The 26875-nt window shown below is 32.1% G+C and overlaps 1 protein-coding gene across 1 annotated transcript; it reads left to right on the forward strand.

Moving 5' to 3' along the window:
- Window positions 1-7049: 7049 nt before the first annotated feature.
- LOC134694744 (innexin unc-9-like) lies at window positions 7050-23153 on the forward strand. The gene is made up of 2 exons (XM_063555790.1): window positions 7050-7342; window positions 18310-23153. The coding sequence occupies exons 1-2, from the start codon at window positions 7335-7337 to the stop codon at window positions 19541-19543; spliced, it is 1242 nt and encodes a 413-aa protein (XP_063411860.1). The 5' UTR covers window positions 7050-7334; the 3' UTR covers window positions 19544-23153.
- The last annotated feature ends 3722 nt before the right edge of the window (window positions 23154-26875 follow it).

Below are 26875 nucleotides of genomic sequence, written 5' to 3' on the forward strand. Positions count from 1 at the left end.
AATACACACCTGTAAAAATTTGAAGGCTAACATTGCATTGGCTGGTGTGATAATTACCAGAACAGAAAATAAAACGCAGTGTTTCAGATCCTCGTAAGCAAAGCTTGCGCCACATTATTTATGTATGAGCCTGTCCCAAGTCAGGAGCCTGTAATTTAGTGGTTGTCGTTTGTTTATGTGTTACATATTTGTTTTTCGTTCATTTTTTTTTCATAAATAAGGCCGTTAGTTTTCTCGTTAAAATTGTTTTACATTGTCTTATCGGGGCCTTTTATAGCTGACTATGCGGTATAGGCTTTGCTCATTGTTAAAGGTCGTACGGTGACCTTTAGTTGTTAATGTTTGTCATTTGGATCTTTTGTGAATAGTTGTCTCATTGGTAATCATGCCACATCTTCTTTTTTATAATTAAACTGTAAATGAGTCTGTATTTTAATCAGTTTGAAAATATATCCTCATCAATTCAAGAGAAGAGGGACGAAAGATACCAAAGGGACAGTCAAACTCATTACATATGCGTATTCAACTGGTGCCGGATTACAAGTTATTTCAATTACAAATATTTTATAGTGTTGTATCTCCACATTTCCATTGGCGTATTCAAATGGTGCTGGATTACAAGTTAGTTCAATTAGAAATATTTTATAGTGTTGTATCTCCACATTTCCATTGGCGTATTCAAATGGTGCTGGATTACAAGTTAGTTCAATTACAAATATTTTATAGTGGTGTATCTACACATTTCCATTGGTGTATTCAACTGGTGCCGGATTACAAGTTAGTTCAGATACAAATATTTTATAGAGTTGTATCTCCACATTTACATTGACCAGGCAAAAGCTAGCGAACAATAGCTAGCGAACAATAAGCCAGCGAACAATAAGGCGATATATCGAGAAACCAAAAAACAGAATAAGACAACAACGGCCGTTAAATAAAAAAATATTCCAAAAGGCAGAAAATCAGTTAAAATATAGCAATTTTAACTCAATTTTGAAATGGTTTTCATCCAATCTATTGATTTAACAAGTCGCATAACTTGTTAGGCTACTATTCAGTACCACAATAACTCTGCATCTATCAACGGATTATTTGTAGGTGTAGGGCCTCCTATGCACCCTCTTCAATTTAGAACGTATGTAAAAGTAGTCTTACCCTGTAAAATAAAGCACCTTTTATGTCATTGTTTAATCTAGAGCTCAAAATTTGAAAAAAATGTCAAAAATTAGGGGGGTCGGCCTATTCCAGGGCTTCTAGAGAAAAATAATGAGGGGTGTCACGGGGTACGACTATAAAGGTCTTGTAGAGGAGAAACATGCGCTTCTTTTGCGCTAGGTATCGAAGGGCGCTATGTTCAAAAATCTGAAACTAGAGCTCAAAATTTGAAAAAAATGTCAAAAAATTAGGGGGGTCGGCCTATTCCAGGAGTTCTAGGGGAAAATAATGAGGGGTGTCACGGGGTATGACTATATAGGTCTTGTAGAGGAGAAACAGGCGCTTCTTTTGCACTAGGTATCGAAGGGCGCTATGTTCAAAAATCTGAAACTAGAGCTCAAAATTTGAAAAAAATGTTCAAAAAATGGGGGTAGGGTCGGCCTATTCTAGGAGTTCTAGGGAAAAATAATGAGGGGTGTCACGGGGTATGACTATGAAGGTCTTGTAAAAAAGAAACAGGCGCTTCTTTTGCGCTAGGTATCGAAGGGCGCTATGTTCGAGAATCTGAAACTAGAGCTCAAAATTCGAAAAAAATGTTTAAAAAATGGGGGTAGGGTCGGCCTATTCCAGGAGTTCTAGAGAAAAATAATATGGGGTGTCACGGGATATGACTATATAGGTCCTGTAGAGGAGAAACAGGCGCTTCTTTTGCGCTAGGTATCGAAGGGTGCTATGTTCAAAAATCTGAAACTAGAGCTCAAAATTTGAAAAAAAATGTCCAAAAAATGGGGGTAGGGACCTATATAGTCATACCCCGTGACACCCCTCATTATTTTTCTCTAGAAGCCCTGGAATAGGCCGACCCCCCTAATTTTTTGACATTTTTTTCAAAATTTGAGGTCTAGATTAAACAATGATATAAAAGGTGCTATATTTTACAGGGTAGGACTACTTTTACATACGTTCTAAATTGAAGAGGGTGCATAGGTGGCCCTACACCTACAGATAATCCGTTGATAGATGCAGAGTTATTGTGGTACTGAATAGTAGCCTAACAAGTTATGCGACTTGTTAAATCAATAGATTGGATGAAAACCATTTCAAAATTGAGTTAAAATTGCTATAATTTAACTGATTTTCTGCCTTTTGGAATATTTTTTTATTTAACGGCCGTTGTTGTCTTATTCTGTTTTTTGGTTTCTCGATATATCGTCTTATTGTTCGCTGGCTTATTGTTCGCTAGCTATTGTTCGCTAGCTTTTGTCTGGTTTTACATTGGCGTATTCAACTGGTGCTGGATTACAAGTTAGTTCAGATACAAATATTTAATAGTGGTGTATCTCCACATTTATATTGGCGTATTCACTCGGTGCCGGATTACAAGTTAGTTCAGATACAAATATTTTATAGTGGTGTATCTCCACATTTACATTGGCGTATTCAACTGGTGCTGGATTACAAGTTAGTTCAGATACAAATATTTTATAGTGGTGTATCTACACATTTCCATTGGTGTATTCACTCGGTGCCGGATTACAAGTTAGTTCAGATACAAATATTTTATAGCGTTGTATCTACACATTTCCATTGGTGTATTCATCTGGTGCCGAATTACAAGTTCGTTCAATTACAAATGTTTTATAGTGTTGTATCTCCACAATTCCATTGGTGTATCCACTCGGTGCCGGATTACAATGTTTTATAGTGTTGTATCTTCACATTTCCATTGGTTTATTCACTCGGTGCCGGATTACAAGTTAGTTCAGATACAAATATTTCATAGTGGTGTATCTCCACATTTACATTGGCGTATTCATCTGGTGCCGAATTACAAGTTAGTTAAGATACCCATTTTTTATAGTGGTGTATCTCCACATGTCCATTGGCGTATTCAACTTGTGTCGGATTACAAGTTAGTTCAGATACAAATATTGTATAGTGTTGTATCCCCACATTTCCATTGGTGTATTCACCCAGTGCCGGATTACAAGTTAGTTCAGATACCCATATGTTATTGTGGTGTATCTCCACATTTCCATTGACGTATTCAACTGGTGCCGGATTACAAGTTAGTTCAAATACCCATATTTTATAGTGGTGTATCTCCACATTTACATTGGCGTATTCAACTGGTGCCGGATTACAAGTTAGTTCAGATACAAATATTTTATAGTGTTGAATCTACACATTTACTTTGGCGTATTCAACTGGTGCCGGATTACAAGTTAGTTCAGATACCCATATTTTATAGTGGTGTATACGTATCTCCACATTTAAATTGGAGTATTCACCCGGTGCCGGATTACAAGTTAGTTCATATACAAATATTTTATATCGTTGTATCTGCACATTTCCATTGGTGTATTCACCCGGTGCCGGATCACAAGTTAGTTCAGATACAAATATTCTATAGCGTTGTATCTACACATTTCCATTGGTGTATTCACTCGGTGCCGGATTACAAGTTAGTTCAGATTCAAATATTTTATAGCGTTGTATCTCCACATTTCCATTGGTGTATTCAACCGGTGCCGGATTACAAGTTAGTTAGGATACAAATATTTTATGGCGTTGTATCTACACATTTCCATCGGTGTATTCACTCGGTGCCGGATTACAAGTTAGTTCAGATACAAATATTTTATAGTGGTGTATCTACACATTTCCATTGGCGTATTCAACCGGTGCCGGATTACAAGTTAGTTCAGATACAAATGTTTTATAGCGTTGTATCTCCACATTTCCATTGGTGTTTTCACCCGGTGCCGGATTACAAGTTAGTTCAGATACAAATATTTTCTAGAGTTGTATCTCCACATTTACATTGGCGTATTCAAATAGCGCAGGATTACAAGTTAGTTCAGATACAAATATTGTATAGTGTTAAATCTCCACATTTTCATTGGTGTATTCACCTGGTGCCGGATTAAAAGTTAGTTCAGATACAAATATTTTATAGTGTTGTATTTCCACCATTTCTCGAGTACTTTTGTTGTAAAATAATTGTTATCAAATTGTTCTTAGTAGTACTATATATAAAATGTATAAGTCGAAGCGTTTTTCTAGATTTACCTTCAATAGGGACACGTGAACTAGAAACATTTTGGATTATAGCTCTTCATCTTTTATATAAGCTTTGGATTTCAAATATTTTGGCCACGAGCATCACTGAAGAGACATGTATTGTCGAAATGCGCATCTGGTGCCAGAAAATTGGTACAGTTAATTTTATTAAAATCCCTCGCACTCAAACCGAACCCGCTTACGCGAGATCGTAACCATTGAGGCGACCTCGTACCTTGAACTTTGAAACAAATACAGAAGATATTTAAAATTAATATATATATATCTGAATTTCTTTATCTTGACGTAAATCATCTTGAAGACTGTTTCGACGGAATTATTTGTATTGTACATGTATTATATTGCTATGCGCAAAATAAAATCACGGCAGGAGACATTGGATTAGAAAATTGATCAAATAAACTCATTACATATAGGCCAGGATTCTGTACAATGTGGGTACGCCAGAAAAGCTGTTCGTTTTCGAGAGATTCACCAATGACGCTCAAGTACAAAAAATAATAAACAGGCCAAAAAAAGTACGAATAAGATATGAATAATTTTGAAGAGCATTTAGGACCAAAAATTGCGACAGGTTCTACCAAAAGATAATTAAAGTTATATATTCCTATCCATTCAAAGAGGGTAACTCTGTAAAATGTACAGATGATTAACTTGAGGCTTGGTATTTTACCGTGTACATCGGGATGTAGCGGCTATGTAGTACTACGTAGATTTATGACGATCGAAAGAGTAGCTAGCCTTGCTGCTATCAATATCTATGTAAAAGCTAGGCTAGATACACGTTCAATAGAGATTTTGGTTTCCTGTGTTGAGTTCAATATCGTAGCGGCTACGTAGTGCTACGTAGATTTTGACTATTGAACGTGTAGCTATAGACTAGTTGTTACATATATATTATTGAACTCAACCTTTTAAATTCTTTTACACAAATAGTATTAATTTTTGGGCCCTTTATAACTTGCTATTCGTTGGGAGCTAAGGCTTCGTGTTTAATGCTGTACTTTGCTTGATTTGAGAATTGTCTCAATGACATGCATACCAAATCTTCATATTTATATATATTTTTATGTTTAAAAACTAATCTAATATATCATTAAACCATGTTAAGCATATTTCAACTAATGTTATTTACCGAAAGAAACTATTTATCAAATGTGTTGCTTTTGTTTTCAATTTCAATTCACAAAGAGTTTTGTTTTAGGAAAGAAATGGTGTCTCAAGAGGCATAAATCGAGAACGGTCAAAGTGACCGGTGCTTTGCTTTTGCGCCAATTGGTATTTCATTTGCGCCAAAAAAATCTTTCATTTGCGCCACAAACAATATTTCATTTGCGCCAAAATAAAACCTTTTATTTGCGCCAATATTACAGGTAAATAGGATAAAACATATATATTTAATATTACACACTTTTAAATTATTCTCCTGTTGTATGTCTAAATCGAAAATGTCCATATTGACACCTCGAACATGTGAACACTTTATATATTTATAAACCTTAGTGACTCTCAGCTTCTGAAATGAGTGTGGCATTGAACTCACCCCAATTATAAACTTAGTGACTCTCGGCTTCAGAAATGATTGTGGCATTGAACTCACCCCATTATCCAGAGAAATACTGTAGAGACAAACATTTTAGAGCAATGCATATTTATCCACTATTGCTTACCTGAATTACCTGTAAAATGGTGCAAATGAAGTTTTTATTTTTTGGCGCAAATAAAATATTACCTTGTGGCGCAAATGAAAGATTATAATTTTCAAAAATCGGCGCAAATGAAATGCGCCCAAAGTGACTACATATTTTAACTTGGTCTGTGATTTGTGGTAATCAGCATGATGTGTACGTTTAATAACATTCTAACTTTGGTCTGTGATTTTTGGTAATAAGCATTATGTGTACGTTTAGTAACATTTGGTTGAGTGAAACTAAAGTTATAGAGAAAGGAAACCAATTTTAAGACATACGTACAGACGGACGGACAAAGGTAAATAACACTTAATCAATGTCGGGGCATACGCTACAGTATTGATCCCACGGTGGTTGATTTTATAAAATTGTACATGCTAGCAATTATCAACTGGCTAATTCAAATGTGTAATAAAATATTAAGCTTCATATTTTTGTGGGATCGAAACACTTTTAACATTTATTGTTACACGGACATTTCTAGTTTTTGACAAGACGTTCATCTTTTTTGTATCAAAAGATAACCGCATGCGGATTATTTTAAAAGATTTGGAATACATGCAATTAATTTGTGTAAAAAATCGTTAATTTCCATGATTTTACAAAAAAACCCGTCACTTTTAATTTATATTTTTGTAGTTCAAATGAAAATCATAAGAGATGTCTTCATAAAAAGTGGATAAAAATATTCTGCATACAGTTTCAAATCGAATGTCATTAAAAAAGAGGGGTCAGTCAATGGGTACTCATGTACTCAAACATTAAATATACCAATAATCCGTCTGAAAAATAAATATTTGATCTCAACCTATTGTTCTTATGATTTGTAATTTCATAGTTTTTACACAATCTTCGTAAAATTAAGGTGTATAGAATAAATATTTATTTAGACAATGGCCTAAAACAATATGTACCAGTAATCCGTATTTAGAATAAATGTTAATCTCCAGTAAATTGTAATTACATAATCTTTGTTAATTTAGGGTATATTGATAAGTATTTTAGACAATGGTCTAAACAATGCCCCAATGATCCGTAAGTAAAACTGTTATACTTTATAGATAAGTAAAACTGTTATACTTTATAGATAAGTAAAACTGTTATACCTAGATAATATGAAGACAATCTCACTAATCTACGACACCGTCATCACGATAACATACTGTCACCCTCGATAAAACATTGTCACCTTATGATAAAGTTGTCAAAGGGAAAGGCAACCACCTACGGCCGTCATTGATTTTATGTTCGTATATTTTCTACCTGTACACATTTGTCATACCTCACTTGTTGATGAACATTCGAAAAAAAAGATGGAGGAGCTTTGAAAAGTGTAAAACTTTAGAAAAGAAAGTTTAATTCATTAAAAAAGGATAAAAAAGTGAAGAAGAAAAGTCGATAGCCATGGGAGAGTAAGTACTTAGTTGTTTATCAATAATTTTATATGAAAAAGTAAAAAATGGCAAAATGATGAATTTATAATATTACAAGGGAATTGTTTTTAAATGGGTGAGAATTTGATACTTGATGTGCTTGTTGACCATAAATATTTACTGTTTATGTTTACATATTACGTGTTACATGACTGACTGACTGTCTTTTGTTTGATGAAATATTATCATGGAAACATCTAGGGGATCTAGCACGGTGGTACACAAATTATAGACGGTAAATGCATGTTTCAGTACAATGCTCATTTGTTTTCTTTATCCTCGATGGATCACACATAATACCCCCCCCCCCCCCCAAAAAAAAACAACCAAAAAAAAAACCAACAAACAAACAAAACACAAAACACAAACACAAAAAAAAAACCACAACACAACACAACAAAAAAAACTTGCAAAATAAGACTGTGAATTACTTAGATTTAGATATAGGAAGATGTGGTGTGATTGCCAATGAGATAACTCTCCATCCAAATATTAAACAATTTAAAAAAAAGTAAACCATTATAGGTCTGAGTTCAAATACTGTCTTAATCATTGTTCACTCAAATGATGATTTTTTTACTTTCAATGCTAAATTTATTGTTACTGGCAGACTTTTTCAAAGTATAAGATAACATATTAAGATTGAAAACTTTAAAAAAAAAAAACACGAAAAAAATCAGATTGGTGACGGTGAGGACTTGAATTTTGAAACTGATAAGATATATGTGTCCTCCATTTGTGACACCTCCTTTAGTTTAATTTGATTTTTAAGTTTACATAATATTATACATTCTTGAGTCTTTGAAATAAAGAGAACTGAAAAATATTTCTTATTTTATTAATGTTTTGTTGCACGTAAAACACACCCATAACAGAGTATCTAACATTATTTATAATGTATTTAATTTAATAAATGTCAGACTAGACTGAACACTCACGTACATGTATTTAACGTGACATAACCTATTTGTACTTCAGTAGAGTTGAATGTTCTCATTTTAACTCTAAATAAATCGAAATAACAAATCATGGAATGTTAAAACAACATTATACATGTATTTAACCTAAAGCAATATGACAGTCATTTGTTACGTAACCTTATCATATATGACATATTTGTAACCAAACCATGGGATTTATACAATTTTGGTAAAATGTGTGTGGGAAGGGGCGTTCACGTTCAGTTTAACCTATTAGAATATTAAATGGGGTCTGAGAAGGGTTGTAAGAAAAGAGAATAATGGCCCTAAAAAAATTTGACGAAAGGGCTAAAACTAAAGAAATCCTGAGAATGACTGGGTTTTTAAATATATAGAAATTTATTATAAGAGAATTAAAGCCCCCACCCAAGATCAAAAGTCATGAAAAATATTGAATCCATTAAATAAAGACTCCGGCCAGGTAAAAACTCTTTAAAACAGACCCTTGATTCGTGATAAATATTTAGAGATAAAATAATTCAAAAACAGAGTACCTGTCAACAAAGGAGATTACACAGAGAATTTCAATGGATAATGCATGTCAGAACTTATATTGTTTTTATGCAAATACTGGCTCATTTTATTGTTTCTATTAAACAAGTAAAGGAGTAGGTTCGGTAATGGCCGATTTTGACCTCCAACTTCAGGTTCATCTGTCAGATGAAAGATTTTAGACACTTTTTAAACACTTAAGTGTCTACATCAGTCGATTCAATTATTGTATGTGTAGGATTTCATTTGAATTGATTTAGTCATTAAAAACGCTCAAATTCAAGCTTATTAATAAATATATGCAAAATTTAATCAAAAATGCAATTTAGGCCTCAAAGGAGTCTTTATTGGCCTATTCCTTTCTTTAATACTATTTCAAAAAGCCTTCAATCGGTACTTAAATTCAAAGCATCACAGTCCAATGACTTGAAGGTTCTAATAATATTGTGATTTATTTCTAAACACACCAGCAAATTAGTACCCTTAACTGCAACTTTGACATATTTTGCCAAATTCACAGTACACTGTATGTATCTCTTAAACATGTTAAATGTACAAAACTGTACAATAAGAACAATCAGTAATCAAATTATACCTTCCAAGAGGTAAGGCCAATTTCCCCTGAAATAATTCCTATCTAATATAAAAAAGAAGATGTGGTATGATTGCCAATGAGACAACTATGCACACAAGACAAAAATGACACTGAAATTAACAACTATAGGTCACCGTACGGTCTTCAACAATGAGCAAAGCCCATACCGCATAGTCAGCTGTAAAAGGCACTGTAAAACAATTCAAACAAGAAAACTAGCGGCCTTATTTATGTAAAAAAAAATTAGGCATTTTTAAAAAGCGTTCCATTCAATCACCAAAATTCATAGTATCATATCCAAGTGTGTGCAATATTGTAACAATAGTATGGCTTATTTCTTAACAGATCAGCAAATTATATAAACGCCTGATAGGTCGAACCACAAATTAAACATATTTGTGCAATTTAGTACAGTCATATTAGTATTTTTCGACATATCTAATGTTCATTTTATTATAAATTCGTCCAACCTCTCTGTCGACCTTCCCATTATCTCTGTGTTTAAAAGGTAAATGTCATACAAATCTCTTTTGGTTTTGTCGACCTGTCCATTATTTTTGTGTAAATTCGTCATATAACACCTTTAATATAGTCAACCTTTGTTTTTTGTTAAGACCTTTCTATAAGCTCTGTGTTAATTAGCCATACCCTCTTTAAATTTGTCTACCTTTCCTTAAGCTCCACTGTGTTAATTTTCCCTACCGGGACATCCGGGGCTTGATTGCTAAGGCGGTTTTATGTCACGGCTCCCACAAAAAGTATGATTTAATGTGTATCAGATGTGGTTTGATAACTAATTTTTGATCAGACGAAGTTGTAATAGAAGTTGGAAACTTTTACAGTCGTAAGATGTCAAATTCAGCAAATAATACAAATACTACAGTTGAAAATTCAGAGGTAAACCAAACCAATGACAAAAACAATATGGCGGACACCATCGAGACTTACTCTTCTATATTGCAAAAACAAAACACAAAAAACAATTATGATGTTGAGGATGTAAAACCAGTTTTCATATTAGAAACTGACTTGTTTGGCAACACTAAACCAAGCAGAGACCAGTTTCTAACACACATAGAACTGTACAAAACCATTGACGCTACAATATGCCCAGCCAGTCATCTCAAAGGGTTGCAGCGTGTTCGAGGTTTGTGGAGAATCTATTTTGATTCTGATATCGATAGAGAATCCCTCATTACGTCTGGCATAACAATTCGGAATAAATATATCCAGGTTTACAGTAGAAACCCAAGGATAATTGTTAATGAAAGACCAACTTACCTGAAAGTACGTGTAAAAAATGTGCCCTGTTCCGCTGAGGACGGACAGATTGAACGAAGCTTAGAATACCACGGATGCGAGGTTATTAAAATGTACAGAGAACGATTGCGAGTAGATGGCCTGTTATCAAATTGCCAAACTGGAGACAGAATCGCAATGGTAGCTCCTTTAAGTAAAGCTCTACCGAGATCTGTCCTTATTGGTAAATACAGAGCAACAGTTATTCACCAAGGACAAGAAAATCACAATCAAGCTGAAATCTCATGCAATAAATGCCTAAAGAAAGGTCACAAATTTTCGCAGTGTCCAAATGACTGGGTTTGTCTTCATTGTAAGAAACAAGGACACAGACAAGCAGAGTGTAATTCGCATCTAAGTGAAAGTGACGACACAGAAGACGACAATTCAGATGAGGATAAGTCAGAAACAGAAGACTTGGTGCAGACATCACAATCAATACTGCAACCAATCCCCAATGACAGTCAAACAGTATCAGCTATAGCTCCACTCAGTAATGATCAAACAGACACTTCTACCAACAAAAGTGCAGACAACGACAATACATACATGAACAATCATGACTCAGGATTGGAAGCTATAAACACCAACACTCCAATAGATGGTTCGCACAAAAAAAAGAAGAAAAAAAAACTGACTAATAATCAAAAGAAAACACTAGGAGATATAAGCCAATATTTCCAAGGAACGAACCAAACTCCAAGAAATAAAACCGATAAGAGAAACGCAACAACCCCAACAGAAGAGTATCAAGAACGTACAGGTCCTGCACAAAAGACATTTAAACCGTAGGGCCAATAAAACATGGCTACATGTAACCATCAAACAGAATTTAATAGATCAATTCAAACAAAAATGGCTAGCAAGCCTACAGGAATCACCAAAAGCATTAAATTATCGCTTATTTAAAGATACTTTGGAGTTTGAAAAATATTTTAATATTTTGGATGATAGGCAAATATCCTTATTTTTTAAATTTCGAACTTTGAACATGAAATTTCCAATAGAAACTGGAAGATGGCAAAAAATAGAAAGAGAAAACAGAAAATGTGTATTATGTAATTCAGATGCCATTGGTGATGAATACCATTACATTTTTAATTGTTCAGCTTTTGATAACTGTAGAAAACAATGTATTGCATTTTACTATAGAAATAGTCCAAATACATTGAAGTTTTATGACTTAATGAATTCAAAAAAATGTTCAGAACTGAACGAACTATGTAAACTTATTAAGGAGATCAATAACAAATTGAATTTTTCTGGGTGAACAATTGTGAATGCCTCTATCTACTTTCGTACATTATTTATTTATGTAATTTTGAAATATGTATAATTATCTCTATACCTTTGTAATTTGGTTTGTGAGAATAAAGATATATATATATATAAAGTACAATATGTAAATCCATTACAATGCAATTGTTAAATAATTAAAACACTACAATGCTCAAATATAAATATATGTTCATAGAATTTATTATTTTTATTTTATTAATTAAAAAAAAACAAAAAAATGATTGTGATGCAATGCAAGATTGCATACTTTCAAAAGATTATGACTATTTGAATGTCAAATATATGTTTATCATAAAAAACGTTTATGTTTCAAACAATCACCTGTTAGTATGGTACGCTATAAATAGAACATTAGAATTTGAATGTATCTTTGGTAAAAACCACATCATTGATATTGAAATTGCAAGAAATACACATATCTATATCCAACTTTTTTTTCTCCATGTGAAAAAAAATCCATCAGTCATTTATGCCACGTTTATAATCCAGAGTGGTAATATTCTTCACACTTGTTTTCAATGTATAGAAAAGGAAAATCCAAATCTATTTTTAGAACATGACACTAAATGTATAGCCATCCACGTTTTTTTAACATTCACAGGTAAATCCAATAATGATACATTTCTATTCTGGCTAATATTTGGAATATGGTATATCACAAAACCATCACTGAAATTGTTTAACTTTTCTTTTAATAACATCTGGTGTTCAGACATACCACTTCAATTTGCTAATCAGAATCTGGGTCAGTGTCTGAGTAATGTCAAGGCCATATGCGGTCTGAAAATAGACAATGAAATAAAAGTAAACAATGTAGTTATCATACTAGAAATGTTAAAATGATTATTTGCAATATTATTGTAAGCACTATTGGCAATGTTATGTACAATGTGTATATTAATATTAATACTAGCTGTATATACCATGTTGTAAACAAATTATGGTTATATTATATATAAGAAACTTTACTTTTTTTAACTAGAAATCTATGGTAAACAATGAGTGAAAAAATACATATATGTTCATTAAACTGCCAAGGTCTTGGTTCAAAAGATAAAAGACAAAGGCTTCATATGTGGATGAAGTATCAGAATTGTAATATTTTATTTGTACAAGAGAGTCATTTTACCTCTACTTTAGAGGAAAAATTTAAAAATGAATTCAAAGGTGATACATACCACAGTTATGGAAATTCTCAATCAAGAGGGGTATCTATTTTTATAAGTGATCACACTGATTATCAATTAATTGATAAATTTCAAGATGAGGAGGGGCGCATAATTTTGATTAACATAGAAATTTCAGAAAGTATATATACTCTAGTTAATATTTATGCACCAAATCTACCTAAAAATAGGAATGTTTTCTTCAAAAAAGTAAATGACATGATACAGAAAAACAGTTTAGGTATGGTCATAGTAGGGGGAGATATGAATGATACATTATCTAATATTGACAACAAAAAAAACAACAGAAATAATAAAAGAAAACAAAAACCAGTCAACAGTTTAAAGGGGTTAATCAAAACACACAAACTGATAGATATTTGGAGAGACATACATAGAAATAATATACAATTTACATGGAGACGGAAAAATAAGATAAACGAAGCTTCACGCATAGACTACTTTCTTGTTTGTCCAGAAATAAGGTCACATATTTATTCAACAGATATAAGACCTGCACTTATTTCACATACAGATCACCAAGCTATATCTTTAAAGGTAAAAGGGAGATCACAATCAAAAGGGAAAGGTTATTTTAAAATTAATAACAGTATCTTAGATAATACAGAGTATAAAAATATAATAAAAGGTCTTATCATGAAATATAAAAATAAAACAAAACTTACTGATAAAATAGGCCATCAATGGGATCTGTTCAAAATTGAAGTTCGAGAATATACTGTTGCATACTGTAAAAGAAATGCAAATAAAAATAAAAGTGAAATACATATATTGGAAAATAAGATAAAAAAATTAAATGAAAATATAAACAGAAACTGTAAAGATGATGTTATTAAACATTATCAAGAAGAATTAACTTATAATGAATGTAAACTAAGAAAAATTTATGAAATAAAAAGTAAAGGAGCTCAAATAAGGTCAAGGATTAAATGGGTAGAAGAAGGAGAGAAAAATACTAAATTTTTTTTGGGACTAGAAAAAGCTAGACAGACCAGAAAGACTATAACTGCTTTAAAAGATGAAAAAGGAGATATACATACAGAGTCTTCTAAAATTTTACAAATAGAAAAAGAATTCTATCAAAATATTTATAATAGCACATGTCCAAATGTAAAATCCATAGATAAATATATTAATGATATAAATATTGATCATAAATTAAATAAACAAGAGAGTGAGATAATGGAAGGTACGTTAACCATTGAAGAATGTACTAGTTCGTTATTCAAGATGAAACTTAATAAATCACCTGGAATTGATGGACTTAGTGTTGAGTTCTATAGGACTTTTTGGAATGATTTAAAAGAATTTGCTGTATCTACATTTAATTATTCATATAAAAAAGGGGAGTTAACAAGTTCTCAAAAACTAGGAGTTATTTCTCTAATACATAAAAAGAATGATCCACTTTGCTTAAATAATTATAGACCCATAACTTTATTAAATATTGATACAAAATTAATTGCATATTCATTGGCTCAACGCATTAAAAATATACTTCCAAATATTATACATAAGGATCAAAATGGTTATGTTAAAAATAGATATATAGGTTATAATATTAGACAAATCCAAGATATAATTGATTATGCAGAAAGATTTAACATAGAGGGGGCACTACTTTTTTTAGATTTCTCTAAAGCATTTGACTCTCTAGAATGGGATTTTATGTTTTCAGCTTTAAAAAAATTTGGATTCCAAAACTCTATGCTTAAATGGATTAAAACTTTATATACAGATATAAAAAGCTCAGTAATAAATAATGGATGGATATCTGAACCCATAAACATTCAACGCGGTATACGACAAGGGTGTCCGTGCAGTGCATTAATTTTTGTTATTGCAGTAGAGATATTAGCCTGTAACATAAGGCAAGACCATAACATTAAAGGCTTTGAAATTAAGATAGATGGGAAAACACATTCATTAAAAGTCAGCCAACTTGCAGACGATACAACACTTTTTCTAAAATCACAAAAAGACATTTCAAAAGTTTTAAATATGATTGAAATCTTTGGCACATTATCAGGACTTAAATTAAACAGATCAAAAACAGAAGGCATATGGTTAGGAAAACACAAACATTGTAAAGAAAAATATGAAAACATTAACTTTACAAACAAACCAGTAAAATGTTTAGGAGTTTTTTTTGGTTGTAATAAAAATGATTGTCAAAAGCTCAATGCTGAAAAACAATTAGAAAAATCTGAGAAGATAATTAAAAACTGGGAGAAAAGAAATCTAACCTTATTGGGAAAAATAACAGTTATTAAATCACTGATTCTACCCAATATTACTTTTTTAGCATCTGTTTCTCACATAGAAAAAGAATATATTGATAAATTTAAAAAAATTGTATTTCAATTCTTATGGAAAAGCAAAACAGAAAAAGTTAAACGTAATGTATTAAGCTATGAATTGCTAGATGGTGGTTTAAAAATGATTGACATAGATAAATACATAGAATCTCTAAAAATTGGGTGGATTAAAAGATTAATATATGGAGATTTTGCCAACTGGAAAGTAATACCATTATTTTATTTTAATAAATTTGGCAAGAATTTCCTTATTTTTCATATGAACATTGATGGTATTAACTCAATTCCTGGTTTAAATAAGCTGCCAGAATTTTATTTGAATATATTAAAAGCATGGGTAAAAAACAAAAAAATAGAGCAACCAGAAAACTTTAAAACTATTCGACAACAAGTAATCTGGGGAAATCAATTCATCAAGATTAAAAAAAAAAGCCTTATATTTCAAAACTGGATAAATAGCAAAATCATATATGTAAATGACATTATAGATGAAAATGGTAACATATCAGAGAAATATATTTTACAAAAACTCAATATAAAATGTAATTGGTTGTCAGAATTTTCTCAATTGAAGAAAGCTTTACCAAAAGAATGGATAAACATTTTAAGACAAGAAAATTCAAAGAAAACTCAAGTAAAAACAGATTATGTTTTATTTATTAAGAGAAATTGTAATTATACAGAAACATTAGACAAGTTAGAAACAAAAAAAATTTATAACACATTCATTCAGAATGAGATTCAAATTCCTGTTGGTTTTAACCGATGGAAAACAGTGTTAAATATTGAGTATATTAAGAGTTCAGTCTGTAATATATTGAAATTTGTTCACCATTATTTGAAAGAAAATAAGTATAAAGTGTTTCGTTGGAAATTGTTACACTTTATTCTACCTTGTAAAACTTTATTAAAACAGTGGAATATCTGCAATACTTCAAATTGTAATTTTTGCAATACCACTGAAGATTATGATCACATGTTTCTGAAATGTCATTTTCTTGATGACTTCTTTAGTAAAATTAAAAATCTTTTTGGAAAACTGAATATTGATAATAATATTCTAACATTGAAAAATCTAGTATTTGGTTATAAAATTAATGATGAACAATATTATGAAATAAATTATTTGATTACATTAATAATGTTTTGTATATATAAAGCTTACTACATGTCTGAACAGAAAACAGAAGCTATAAATGTTTATGCTGTATTTAAAGCAGAATTTATGTATAGTTACAAATTACAGGCAAAATGTAAGACTACACATTGTAATTGTTTCCTAGAAAAAGCTTTCAAATTGTTGAAATAATTTTTTGTTTGTTTGAGAAATATATGATCTAGCAAAAATAAATGAAAGAACTTAATTAAAGATATAAATTTTTAAAATTACGCATCAGGAACTGATGAAGTAATATAAATTTTACTGTTCACCGCCACATGTTAAGATTAATATCGAGGCTATTTATATCAATTTACCGTTACAAAAAGAAGATTTGAAAAAGAAACCAGTCTTACTCTTGATCTTCTTTACACTATTGATAAATTTTGATTTAGACATACCTGTTATAATGCTATATCACATCTGTTTGTTCTATTTTTAAAGCCGCATAAACCGGTGTGACAATTTTGTTTCAAACCAGGAAGTTATTCGATAGAAAAACAATGCACACGTTAACGGAGAAAATATGGAAAGTTTCCGGAAACTATACTCAAAAATCATTTATATTGCTAGATGATATCCAAATAGTATTTTTTCCTATTTATATGTATAGGTAAACAAATAAATCTCGCTGATATTTACTTGTTTATTATTTCATTGCTGATTATTTTATAACTTAGCTGTTAGATTATAATACTAATGTTGATTTAATATATTGATGCTTACCAGAAAACAACCCTGGATTTCTGGTATTAACAAACAGGGACTCTTCACTGGTATGCTGGACTGGTGAGGTACATTGTTAACAGCAGAAAGTGCAATTTGTTGTTGAATAAAAATTAAAAAAAAAATTTTCCCTACCGCCTTTAAATTTGCCGTCTGACCTGTGTTGATTGCCTCCTTCTTTTTTTTATATTAAGTCTTTTCATAAGCTTGGTCAATATTTCACAAAAGTTATCATTTTTTTTTGAAAAATTTCTAAGCAGATAAAATTTGTTTTGCTTAAATTTGAACAACATTGTTTCATTACGATTGTCTCTTCCTTGATATACTTTTGATATCTTACAAAATGTAGAAGTATCTAAATAAAGTGTCGCAGCCCCTTACTGTGCTTTGATGACTGTACTTTACACAAACAATGGCGTTAAATTGAAAGACGGACAACTGTAATGAACTTTAAAGTGAGATAAAACATTTAACACCAAGATCAAAGAAGCTAGGTTGGACTTTTGATTTTGCCTTTTGATTTTTGATTTTCCTTTTTGAATTTACCTCGGAGTTCAGTATTTTTGTGTTTTTACTTTTTTTTTTTTGACAGATCCTATAGTGAAGAAGAGAGCATCAAATACAGAGCTCCTCCTTTAATCTTTGTGCAAAACAGAACACATTATGTATAAAAAGTTATTGTTAATAATGCATACGTGAAATGTGAATTTAACCACGTTCCCTTGAATTTTAGCGATATATATATATATATATATATATGAAATTTGTTTTTTTCTTTTTTCACTAAAATTCAAGCGACTGTGATTAACTTGACTTTTTCTGTTCGTTTGTATTTTCTCCGTCGAAATTTTTAGACGCTTATTTATAACCCCTTATTTACCTTTTTTTAAGGATAGAAAACTTCAAGAAACAGGGGACCAGGATATTTAAAGTTGGTATCACAGATGACTCCAGTATACATTTATTGAATAGGTTATACTGTGTAGTATTCCTCATCATTCTAGCCATGCTGGTCAGTAGTAAACAATACGTCGGAAATCCTATACAATGTTGGTGTCCAGCCATGTTTACGGGTGCGCATGTCAAATACACCAATAACTATTGCTGGGTGTCAAACACGTATTACGTAGACTTTGAGAGTAGTCTTCCGCTTGAAAAAGAAATCCGAGTTAATAAAGAGATTGAGTACTATCAGTGGGTACCCTTAATCCTAGTCTTCCAAGCGCTTTTATTCTATCTGCCAAGAATGTTTTGGAAGAGATTTGGAGGTTATACGTTATTGAATATTAAGAAGATGTTAAATATGGCCGCCAGTGCTGGATATCTGACAGGAGAAGAAAGAGACAAAGCATTGGACGACATTGTGGCCTATCTTCACAAGTATATAAAGATCAGAAATACCATTTCATCGCCACATCATAAAATGGAAATTGCAAAAGAAAAAATGTCGCGACTTGGACTTCACTATGGTAACTACCTGGTATTTTTGTTTATGGTGACGTCATTCTTATACATAATGACGGCCGCAGTCCAGATTATAGTGGTGGATATATTTCTTGGAAACGATTTTAAAAATCTTGGATTTGAATTTTTATCGATGATTTTCAAGGGACAGAAATTTGAAGACTACGGCCGTTTTCCACGTGTTACTTTCTGTGATTTAGATGTTCGACAGATGACCAATGTCCAGACGTGGACAGTACAATGCTCCCTACCAATCAATCTCTTTAACGAGAAACTTTTCTTTTGTAACTGGTTGATGTTAGTCTCCATGGTCATTATAAATTCAGTAAATTTTTTGTACAATCTAATTTCCATATTTTTACCTTACCGGACTGATAATTACGTCACTAAGTTCATGGAAATGGAAGGCGTCCGCGCTGGTCGAATTAATGAGAAACAATCACCACGCTATGGAGAAGTTAAGAAAGAGTTTGTGCGGGAATATCTTCGCCATGATGGTGTGTTTCTTATTTGGTTTCTTAGCAACAAGACAAATCAAGTTATAGCATCAGAAATTGTCAGCAAACTTTGGCAGCGTTATACAAAGGAAGGACTTGTTGAGGCCAAGCTTCACGCCGATGATGACGAATATCTGAGTCCTACTGCTGCTTCAAATGCATGAAATCCATAGAACTATTGTAGAGGGTGCTGCTTCCAATCCATAGACACCAACCATTCAACTTTTGTAGGGGGCGCTACTTCCATAGCCTCAAATCCATAGACACCGACCATTTAACTTTTGTAGGGGGCACTGTTTCCAAAGCTTCAAATCCATAGACAACAACCATTTAACTTTTGTAGGGGGCACTGTCTCCAAAGCCTCAAATCCATAGCACCCACCCTTTTACTTTTGTAAGGGGTTGGTGTTGTTCAACGAGTTTAATGACTTTAAATTTCCTTTTTTGAAAATGTTTAAAAGTTAGAATTATACAAAAATAGTTAGTATCCTTTGATAATTTGGTAAAACAAAATTTACCGACATTGAGTTGAACAAAACCAGCAGAATTTGTTCCTGTGTGTTTATTAAATAATTTAACCTTGGGTTTAACACGTCATCATCAACGTTTTTTTTCAGGATTTACTTTAAAAAAAAAATGGAATTTAGAATTAAATTGTAGTATTTTAGAATAGAATTTAGCTGGCGTTATCTAGGTTTTGAATAAATTCGAGAAAACAAATTTTGCCTCGAGAAAAACCTATGCCACCTACACAAGATAAATGGTTGGTATCTTTGTAAGGTAGTCTTGGTGATATGTAGGAGTGTCAATACTTGTATCAAGTTAAGTTTTATTTAAACTTTTATGCATTGCACATTGTTTGTGCAGTATTATTTCATATGCTTTGTAGTTAAGTTCTATGCATATACCATGTCAACGTATTTTGTATATATAGATACTAGTAGTTAGAACATGTGTAATTTAATTAAATATTTTATTAAGAAAAAGAAGAAGACGGCAGGTCGTCAATGAACGATAGATTTATTTTACGAAACTCTTTTATTTTTATTAGCTAAACCACTACAGATATAAAATGTGGAGGTGTTTGAATTTAAGTTCTGTACAGCTTCATTCTTACTGTGTATTAGATCTAAAGATATTTGTGGGTTCTACTTGATCACTTAGTTCTGTATAGAGCTTGTTATAATTGTTTGGTTTTGACGAAAAAAAGGCGGAATATTTTTTTTTTAGGCATTTTGTTTTTATGAAATTTCAGATGGTTTATGGATAAGTTGTTATTTCTTTTAACATAGTCTATTTTCAAATTCAAATATTTTCATTTCATCAGGATCGAGAAACCATGTTTTCTGTGTTCGCTCTTTAGACCAAATAAATTCATAGCACACCAAACTTATTTTTTTTTAACTTAATTTTACGATCGTCGTGAGGTTCTGAGGTGGATTAAGGGGAAAGGTGGCATGAATTACCCCTTATTAGGGAGCTACATATTTACCTTTTCTTCTCCTAACGTGGTCTAGTTTGGGGGCCCCTGGTTTCGAAATCCCGTATATGCTTCTGATGCTGTTTTGCTTTTACTGCATATTTAACATGTATCAAGTATTGTTTTATTGCTTTAATTTATATCATTTTCACAAGTGATCATTTTATTATTGTTTTAAAACATTCCCGTAACTATAATGTATAAAAAACATTTATTTACTCGGCATCAATTGTGAATTGATGCCATGAGAATTATAGTGACGTTGTCCAATTAAAATGAACGTTATAAACAATGTTGCATTATAATGTATACTAAGTAGACATTTTACTTATTGTGTCTATGGTGCTTTTAAAAGACACAGTTGCTTACCAGTATATATTGTTAGAAGGTTTTTTTATTGGTTGACACACACTTATATAGGTCAAGAGGCAGATTTAGGGGGTGACAGGGGACTCACTCGGGCTACTCTTTTGAGGGAAAAATAGGGAATCACTGAATCATGACTGGAGCCCCTCTTTTAACATTTTTTGGATCCGCCACTGAGGTCGGGAAAGATCCATATAGATTTTGGTTGCCTTGTTATGGGAATACAGACATTTTGGAAATTATAAGGCTAAAACTTTCATTGGCATTTTATATTTGATCTGGTCTAATTATTTTTTTACACCGTCCAAATCATCCCGTGCAGATAATTGCTTTACCGAAAGGTCTAAATGAACATTTTTTTACTGTTTGTATGTACATGTATTGTTATACATCAAAATATATCTTATAATTGTTAGTTAGCAAATTGTTTTATATAGATTGGCCTTGATGACATATTTTTCTTTAAAAAAATTAAAAGGTGCTAATAATATTTTGCTTTGTTTTTTAAGACCAGCCTCATTTTGTTTTCACTTTTTTGAAAGAGAAAGTCATGTTATGCATTGTCATTTGAATAACAATTGAAATCCTTTATTTCGTGTGATCATATTTTCGACAAAGGGGGGTCCATTTTCATATCTGTCATTTTTCCCTTTTAAAAAATTCTCTATCTTTTATAGTTTTTTGTCAGCACCCTGTTATTTTCTATTCTTTTTATTTTAGCACCCCATTGTTCTATTTCATTTTTTAGCACCACATTTTTCTTTCTTCCTTTTTTTGGTCTGTTTTTCTTTATAGTTTAATTTTTGAAATATTTGTCTCCATTATTTATCTGTTTGGTCTATTTTTTTGTAATACTTAGTCCATTATTGTCTACCAAGATCATTATAACATAAAATGTTATCTTTCACCAGTAGGATTTGTGAGACGCTAATGTAACTAAAGTATTCAATCTACATATAAAAAAAGAAGATGTGGTACGATTGCCCATGAGATAACTGTCCACAAGAGACCAACATGACACAGACATTAACAACTATAGGTTACCGTACGGCTTTAACAATGAGCAAAGTCTATACCGTAAATATATATAGTACCGCATAGTCAGCTATAAAAAGGCCGCGATATGACAATGTTAAACAATTCAAACGAGAAAACTAACGGCCTTATTTATATATAAAAAAAAAATGAACGAAAACCAAATATTTACATGTCTATTTGTTAGTCCTTCTCTATACATTTTTGTGGTCAGTATATATACAGCCAATCACTTAGGAAATAACAACATACACTTTGGTTAATTTCACCAACCATTATTAAAGGTAATCCTAAAGCAAAAACAAAAACATATTCCGGATATTTCACTAGTGCAGTTCTCAATGTTAGCGCTCACGCTGTTCAGTTTTACAATAAAAGGAGATTTTGTATGATTGCATAAATATTGTTTAAGACAATAATATAAGAGTCCAAATGACCAAAATGACATGGCTTTGAGTTACTATAGATCACAGTACTTCCTTCATTAATTAGCAAAATCCCGATGATTCTGCCTTTTACAGTCATAAAAGGACCCAAAAGCTACATTTTTTGGTATTTTGGTTATAACATGACATGCTGAATTTTTCTATTTTTTCTGAGAAGACTGTAGTGTTTTTAAACTATATGCAACAGACCTGTTTCGTCTGTTCATTTTTTGTAGTGCAAAGCGCTTCAAACATGTCATCATTTTGTTTAGTGCGAGAATTCCGTAACTTATTTAATCCTAGTGTTTAGTCAGCAGGGCATTCATTACGTATATATATATTATACTTATTATTGAATATAATTTTAATGCAGGGCATTCATATATTTAGATTTCTACCAGTAACTGATGAATAGAATGTTACATAGTGAATCTAAAAACCTTTGGAGAAATAAATATTTTTACTGTTTCTGACTTCTTGTTTTATTTATTTATTTATAATGAGACCCGAGAGATACGAAGGTGTACATGTATATTTAAGCGTAGTAAGGTTCCTAATGTTTTCAAGTTTGATTTATTAACAGTATAAGGATTTGTTTTATTTCTTTTTGAAATTATCTGTTTAGATGAAACCAAAGTGACACGAAGATCTGGTTACAGTTTTACATTTCACGATTCGGGTCCCCATTGTTTCTGAGAACGACTTTAGCAGGAATGAATATTTTAGATGTTTCTGACTTACTTATTTTCTTATTTCAAATAGACATTTATGAGACCTTATGAAGCGAATATCTGGTTGCAGTGTTGTTAGTTTCGCGAAGGGACTTCCAGGGGCGGATCCAGCAGCAAAAAAAGGAGGAGGGGATTTCAACCATATATCCCCATTTAAATGCATTGTCTGTTAATAAAAAGGGGGTTTTAAAGCCCCGAAACAGCTCTATCGCAGATACTGACAACTATATAAGTTAAATGGTATCCTTGAATATGGTGTACATGTCCGTATGTCAGCTCTCTTCTGACCTTGACCTCATTGTCGTGGTTCCTTGGACACATTTAAAGATTATGTGAGTTGGTCTATTTCTCCGATATTATAAGCAATAGGTCAGCTATATTTGGTGTATGCAATGAATATAAGGTGTACATATAAACTAGAGGATGCAGTATGTTTACCAATGAGAAAACTCTGCATCCAAGTTAGAGTGAATAAAAAGTTAACAATTATTAGTCCAAATGTGGCCTTCAACACGGAGCGTTGGTTCTCACCGAACAACAAGCTTTAAAGCGACCCAAAATGACTAGTATTAACCAACACAAAAAAAACACGGTCCAATCCATATATACACATGTAAGAACGAGAAACATTAAATATTGTTGAACTACACTAACAAACGAAAATGACTGTACAACATACTCCTGACTTATGACAGGTATTTAGATTTGCAGCGGATTTAAACGTTTTAACAAGCGCCAGCCTTCACCCCAACTTAAGACAGAAGTGAACATTATAACACAAGGAAAACCTCTAAAATACAATTTGGAATGGCTGACTCGATCAAAAAGACATTTAAACAAAAATAAGTGAACATACACTGAACCCATAAGTTTGGTCTATGATAAAAAAAAATGTTGGAACAAATGTATTGACAACTCCAACCTGAGACATAGGTCGTTAAAAACCCAACATGCATACATATATTGACCTTTCACTCATTCTCATGGTCAAAAATAGTATTATAATTTATACTATTGATCTATGTTTTTGTTTTTCTTTCAATGCTACATGTTTGTAGTGTAACTGTTTATTGACTATCGTTTTGTAATTTTAATATGCCTGTTTGTTTGTTTTTTTGTTGTGTATTTTAGTAACAATCCTATTGTTTGGATTTCAAACTAATAAAATTCTTATTCTTATTCTTATTCTTATTCTTATTCTTATTCTATTCTTATTCTTATTCTTATTCTTATTCTTATTCTTATTCTTATTCTTATTCATGGTTAATTGGTCAACAATAAGTTTTCATAATTTTGTTAATATTTAAGTTACTTTTAAGCAACAGGTCAAATATATTTGGTGTATTGAATGTTGTAAGATGAACATGTCTGTCTAGCAGAGTTCTTTGACCTAACCTCCGTTTGGTGTGTTTTGTCCTTTGATATTGCCATGTGATTAGGGGCTTTCCGATTGAATTTTCCTCGGAGTTCAGTATTTTTGTGGCTTTACTTTTTTTCAGGTTTCATTGGTAAATGATAAGTTTTCACAATTTTGTTAGTATGACGGATACGTTATCGGTGTATGGCATGATAAGGTTGTAAGTTGCACATTTCTAGATTTATCTGACAGGGATCTTTGACCCTGATCTTATTTCTATAGTTCACTGGTCAATATTTATATTTGAAGTTTATTCTGTTTCGCAAACAATATTAATGATAGGATCACTATATTTTATGTATGGAATGATTGTAAGTTGTGTATGTCTGTCTTCATGGTCCATCTAAGTACTGTAGTGTAACCTCATTTACATAGAACATTGATAATGTAAGGTTTCTTTGATACTTGTCTCCTTCATAAAGCAGACTTTCAACATGATCTCAATGACAATTGTGTTAGTTGAGTGCTGACTACAAGGGTGTAAGTAATGTGCTGATTATAATTGTGTTAGTTAAGTGCTGATTACAAGTGTGATAGTTGAGTGCCGATTACAATTGTGTTAGTCAAGTGCTGATAACAAGTGTGACAGTTGAGTGCCGACTACAATTGTGTTAGTTAAGTGCTGATTACAAGTGTGACATTTGAGTGCCGATAACAAGTATGTTAGTTAAGTGCTGATTACAAGTGTGTTAGTTAAGAGCTAATTACAAGTGTGTTAGTTAAGTGCTGATTACAAGTGTGTTAGTTCAGTGCTGATAACCAGTGTGATAGTTGAGTGCCGATTACAAGTAGAAATGTTAAGTGTTGATAACAAGTGTGTTTGTTAAGAGCTGAAAAAAGTGTGTTATTTAAGTGCTGAATATAAGTGTGCAAGTTAAGTGCTGATTACAAGTGTGTTAGTTAAGACCAGATAACAAGAGTGGTAGTTAAGTGCTGATAACAAGTGTGTTCGTTATGCACTGATTACAAGTGTGTAACTGAAGTGCCGATTACAATTGTGTTATTTGAGTACCGATTACAAGTGTGTTAGTTAAGTGCTGATCAAAATGTGTTAGTTGAGTTGTGATTACAAGTGTGTTAGTTGAAATGTGATTACAAGTGTGTTAGTTGAGTACTTATAACAAGTGCACAGGCTAAGTTTAGTTTAAACATATTTATTTTTAGTGGATTGGGAAGCAAGTTTTGCAACTTATATAAATCCCTTTCCACTTTGCGGGTGCGAGTGCTGCCTTGTAGCGGCATTAGCATTATGTGCCGATTACAAGTGTGTTAGTGTGTTAGTTAAATGCTGATGACAAGTGTGTAAGTAAAGTGCTGATTACAAGTGTGTTAGTGTGTAAGTTAAGTGCTGATGACAAGTGTGTAAATAAAGGACTGATGACAAGTTTTGTTAGCCAAGTGCTGATTACAAGTGTGTTGGTTTAGTGCTGATGACAAATTTGTTAGTGAAGTGCTGATGACAAGTTTGATAGTTAATTGCTGATGACAAGTTTGCTTGTTAAGTACATGTTTGTTGTGTGTCGATTACAAATGTGTAAGTGTGTAAGTTAATTGCTGATGACAAGTTTGTTAGTTAGGTGCATGTTTGTTATGTGCCGATTACAAGTGTGTTAGTGTGTTAGTTAAGTGCTGATGACAAGTGTGTAAGTAAAGTGCTGATTACAAGTGTGTTAGTTAAGTGCTGATGACAAGTCTGTTAGTTAAGTGCTGATGACAAGTGTGTAAATAAAGGACTGATGACACGTTTGTTAGCCAAGTGCTGATTACAAGTGTGTTGGTTTAGTGCTGATGACAAGTTTGTTAGTTAAGTGCTGATGACAATAAAAAAAGAAGATGTGGTATGATTGCCAATGAGACAACTATCCACAAAAGACCAAAATGACACAAACATTAACAATTATAGGTCACCGTACGGCCTTCGACAATGAGCAAAGCTCCTGACTTGGGACAGGCACATATATAAATAATGTGGCGGGGTTAAACATGTTAGCGGGATCCTAACCCGCCCCTAACCTGGCGAAGTGGTATAACAGTACAATATA

Source organism: Mytilus trossulus, chromosome 13 (assembly GCF_036588685.1).
Source record: "Mytilus trossulus isolate FHL-02 chromosome 13, PNRI_Mtr1.1.1.hap1, whole genome shotgun sequence".
Taxonomy (NCBI): Eukaryota; Metazoa; Mollusca; class Bivalvia; order Mytilida; family Mytilidae; genus Mytilus; species Mytilus trossulus.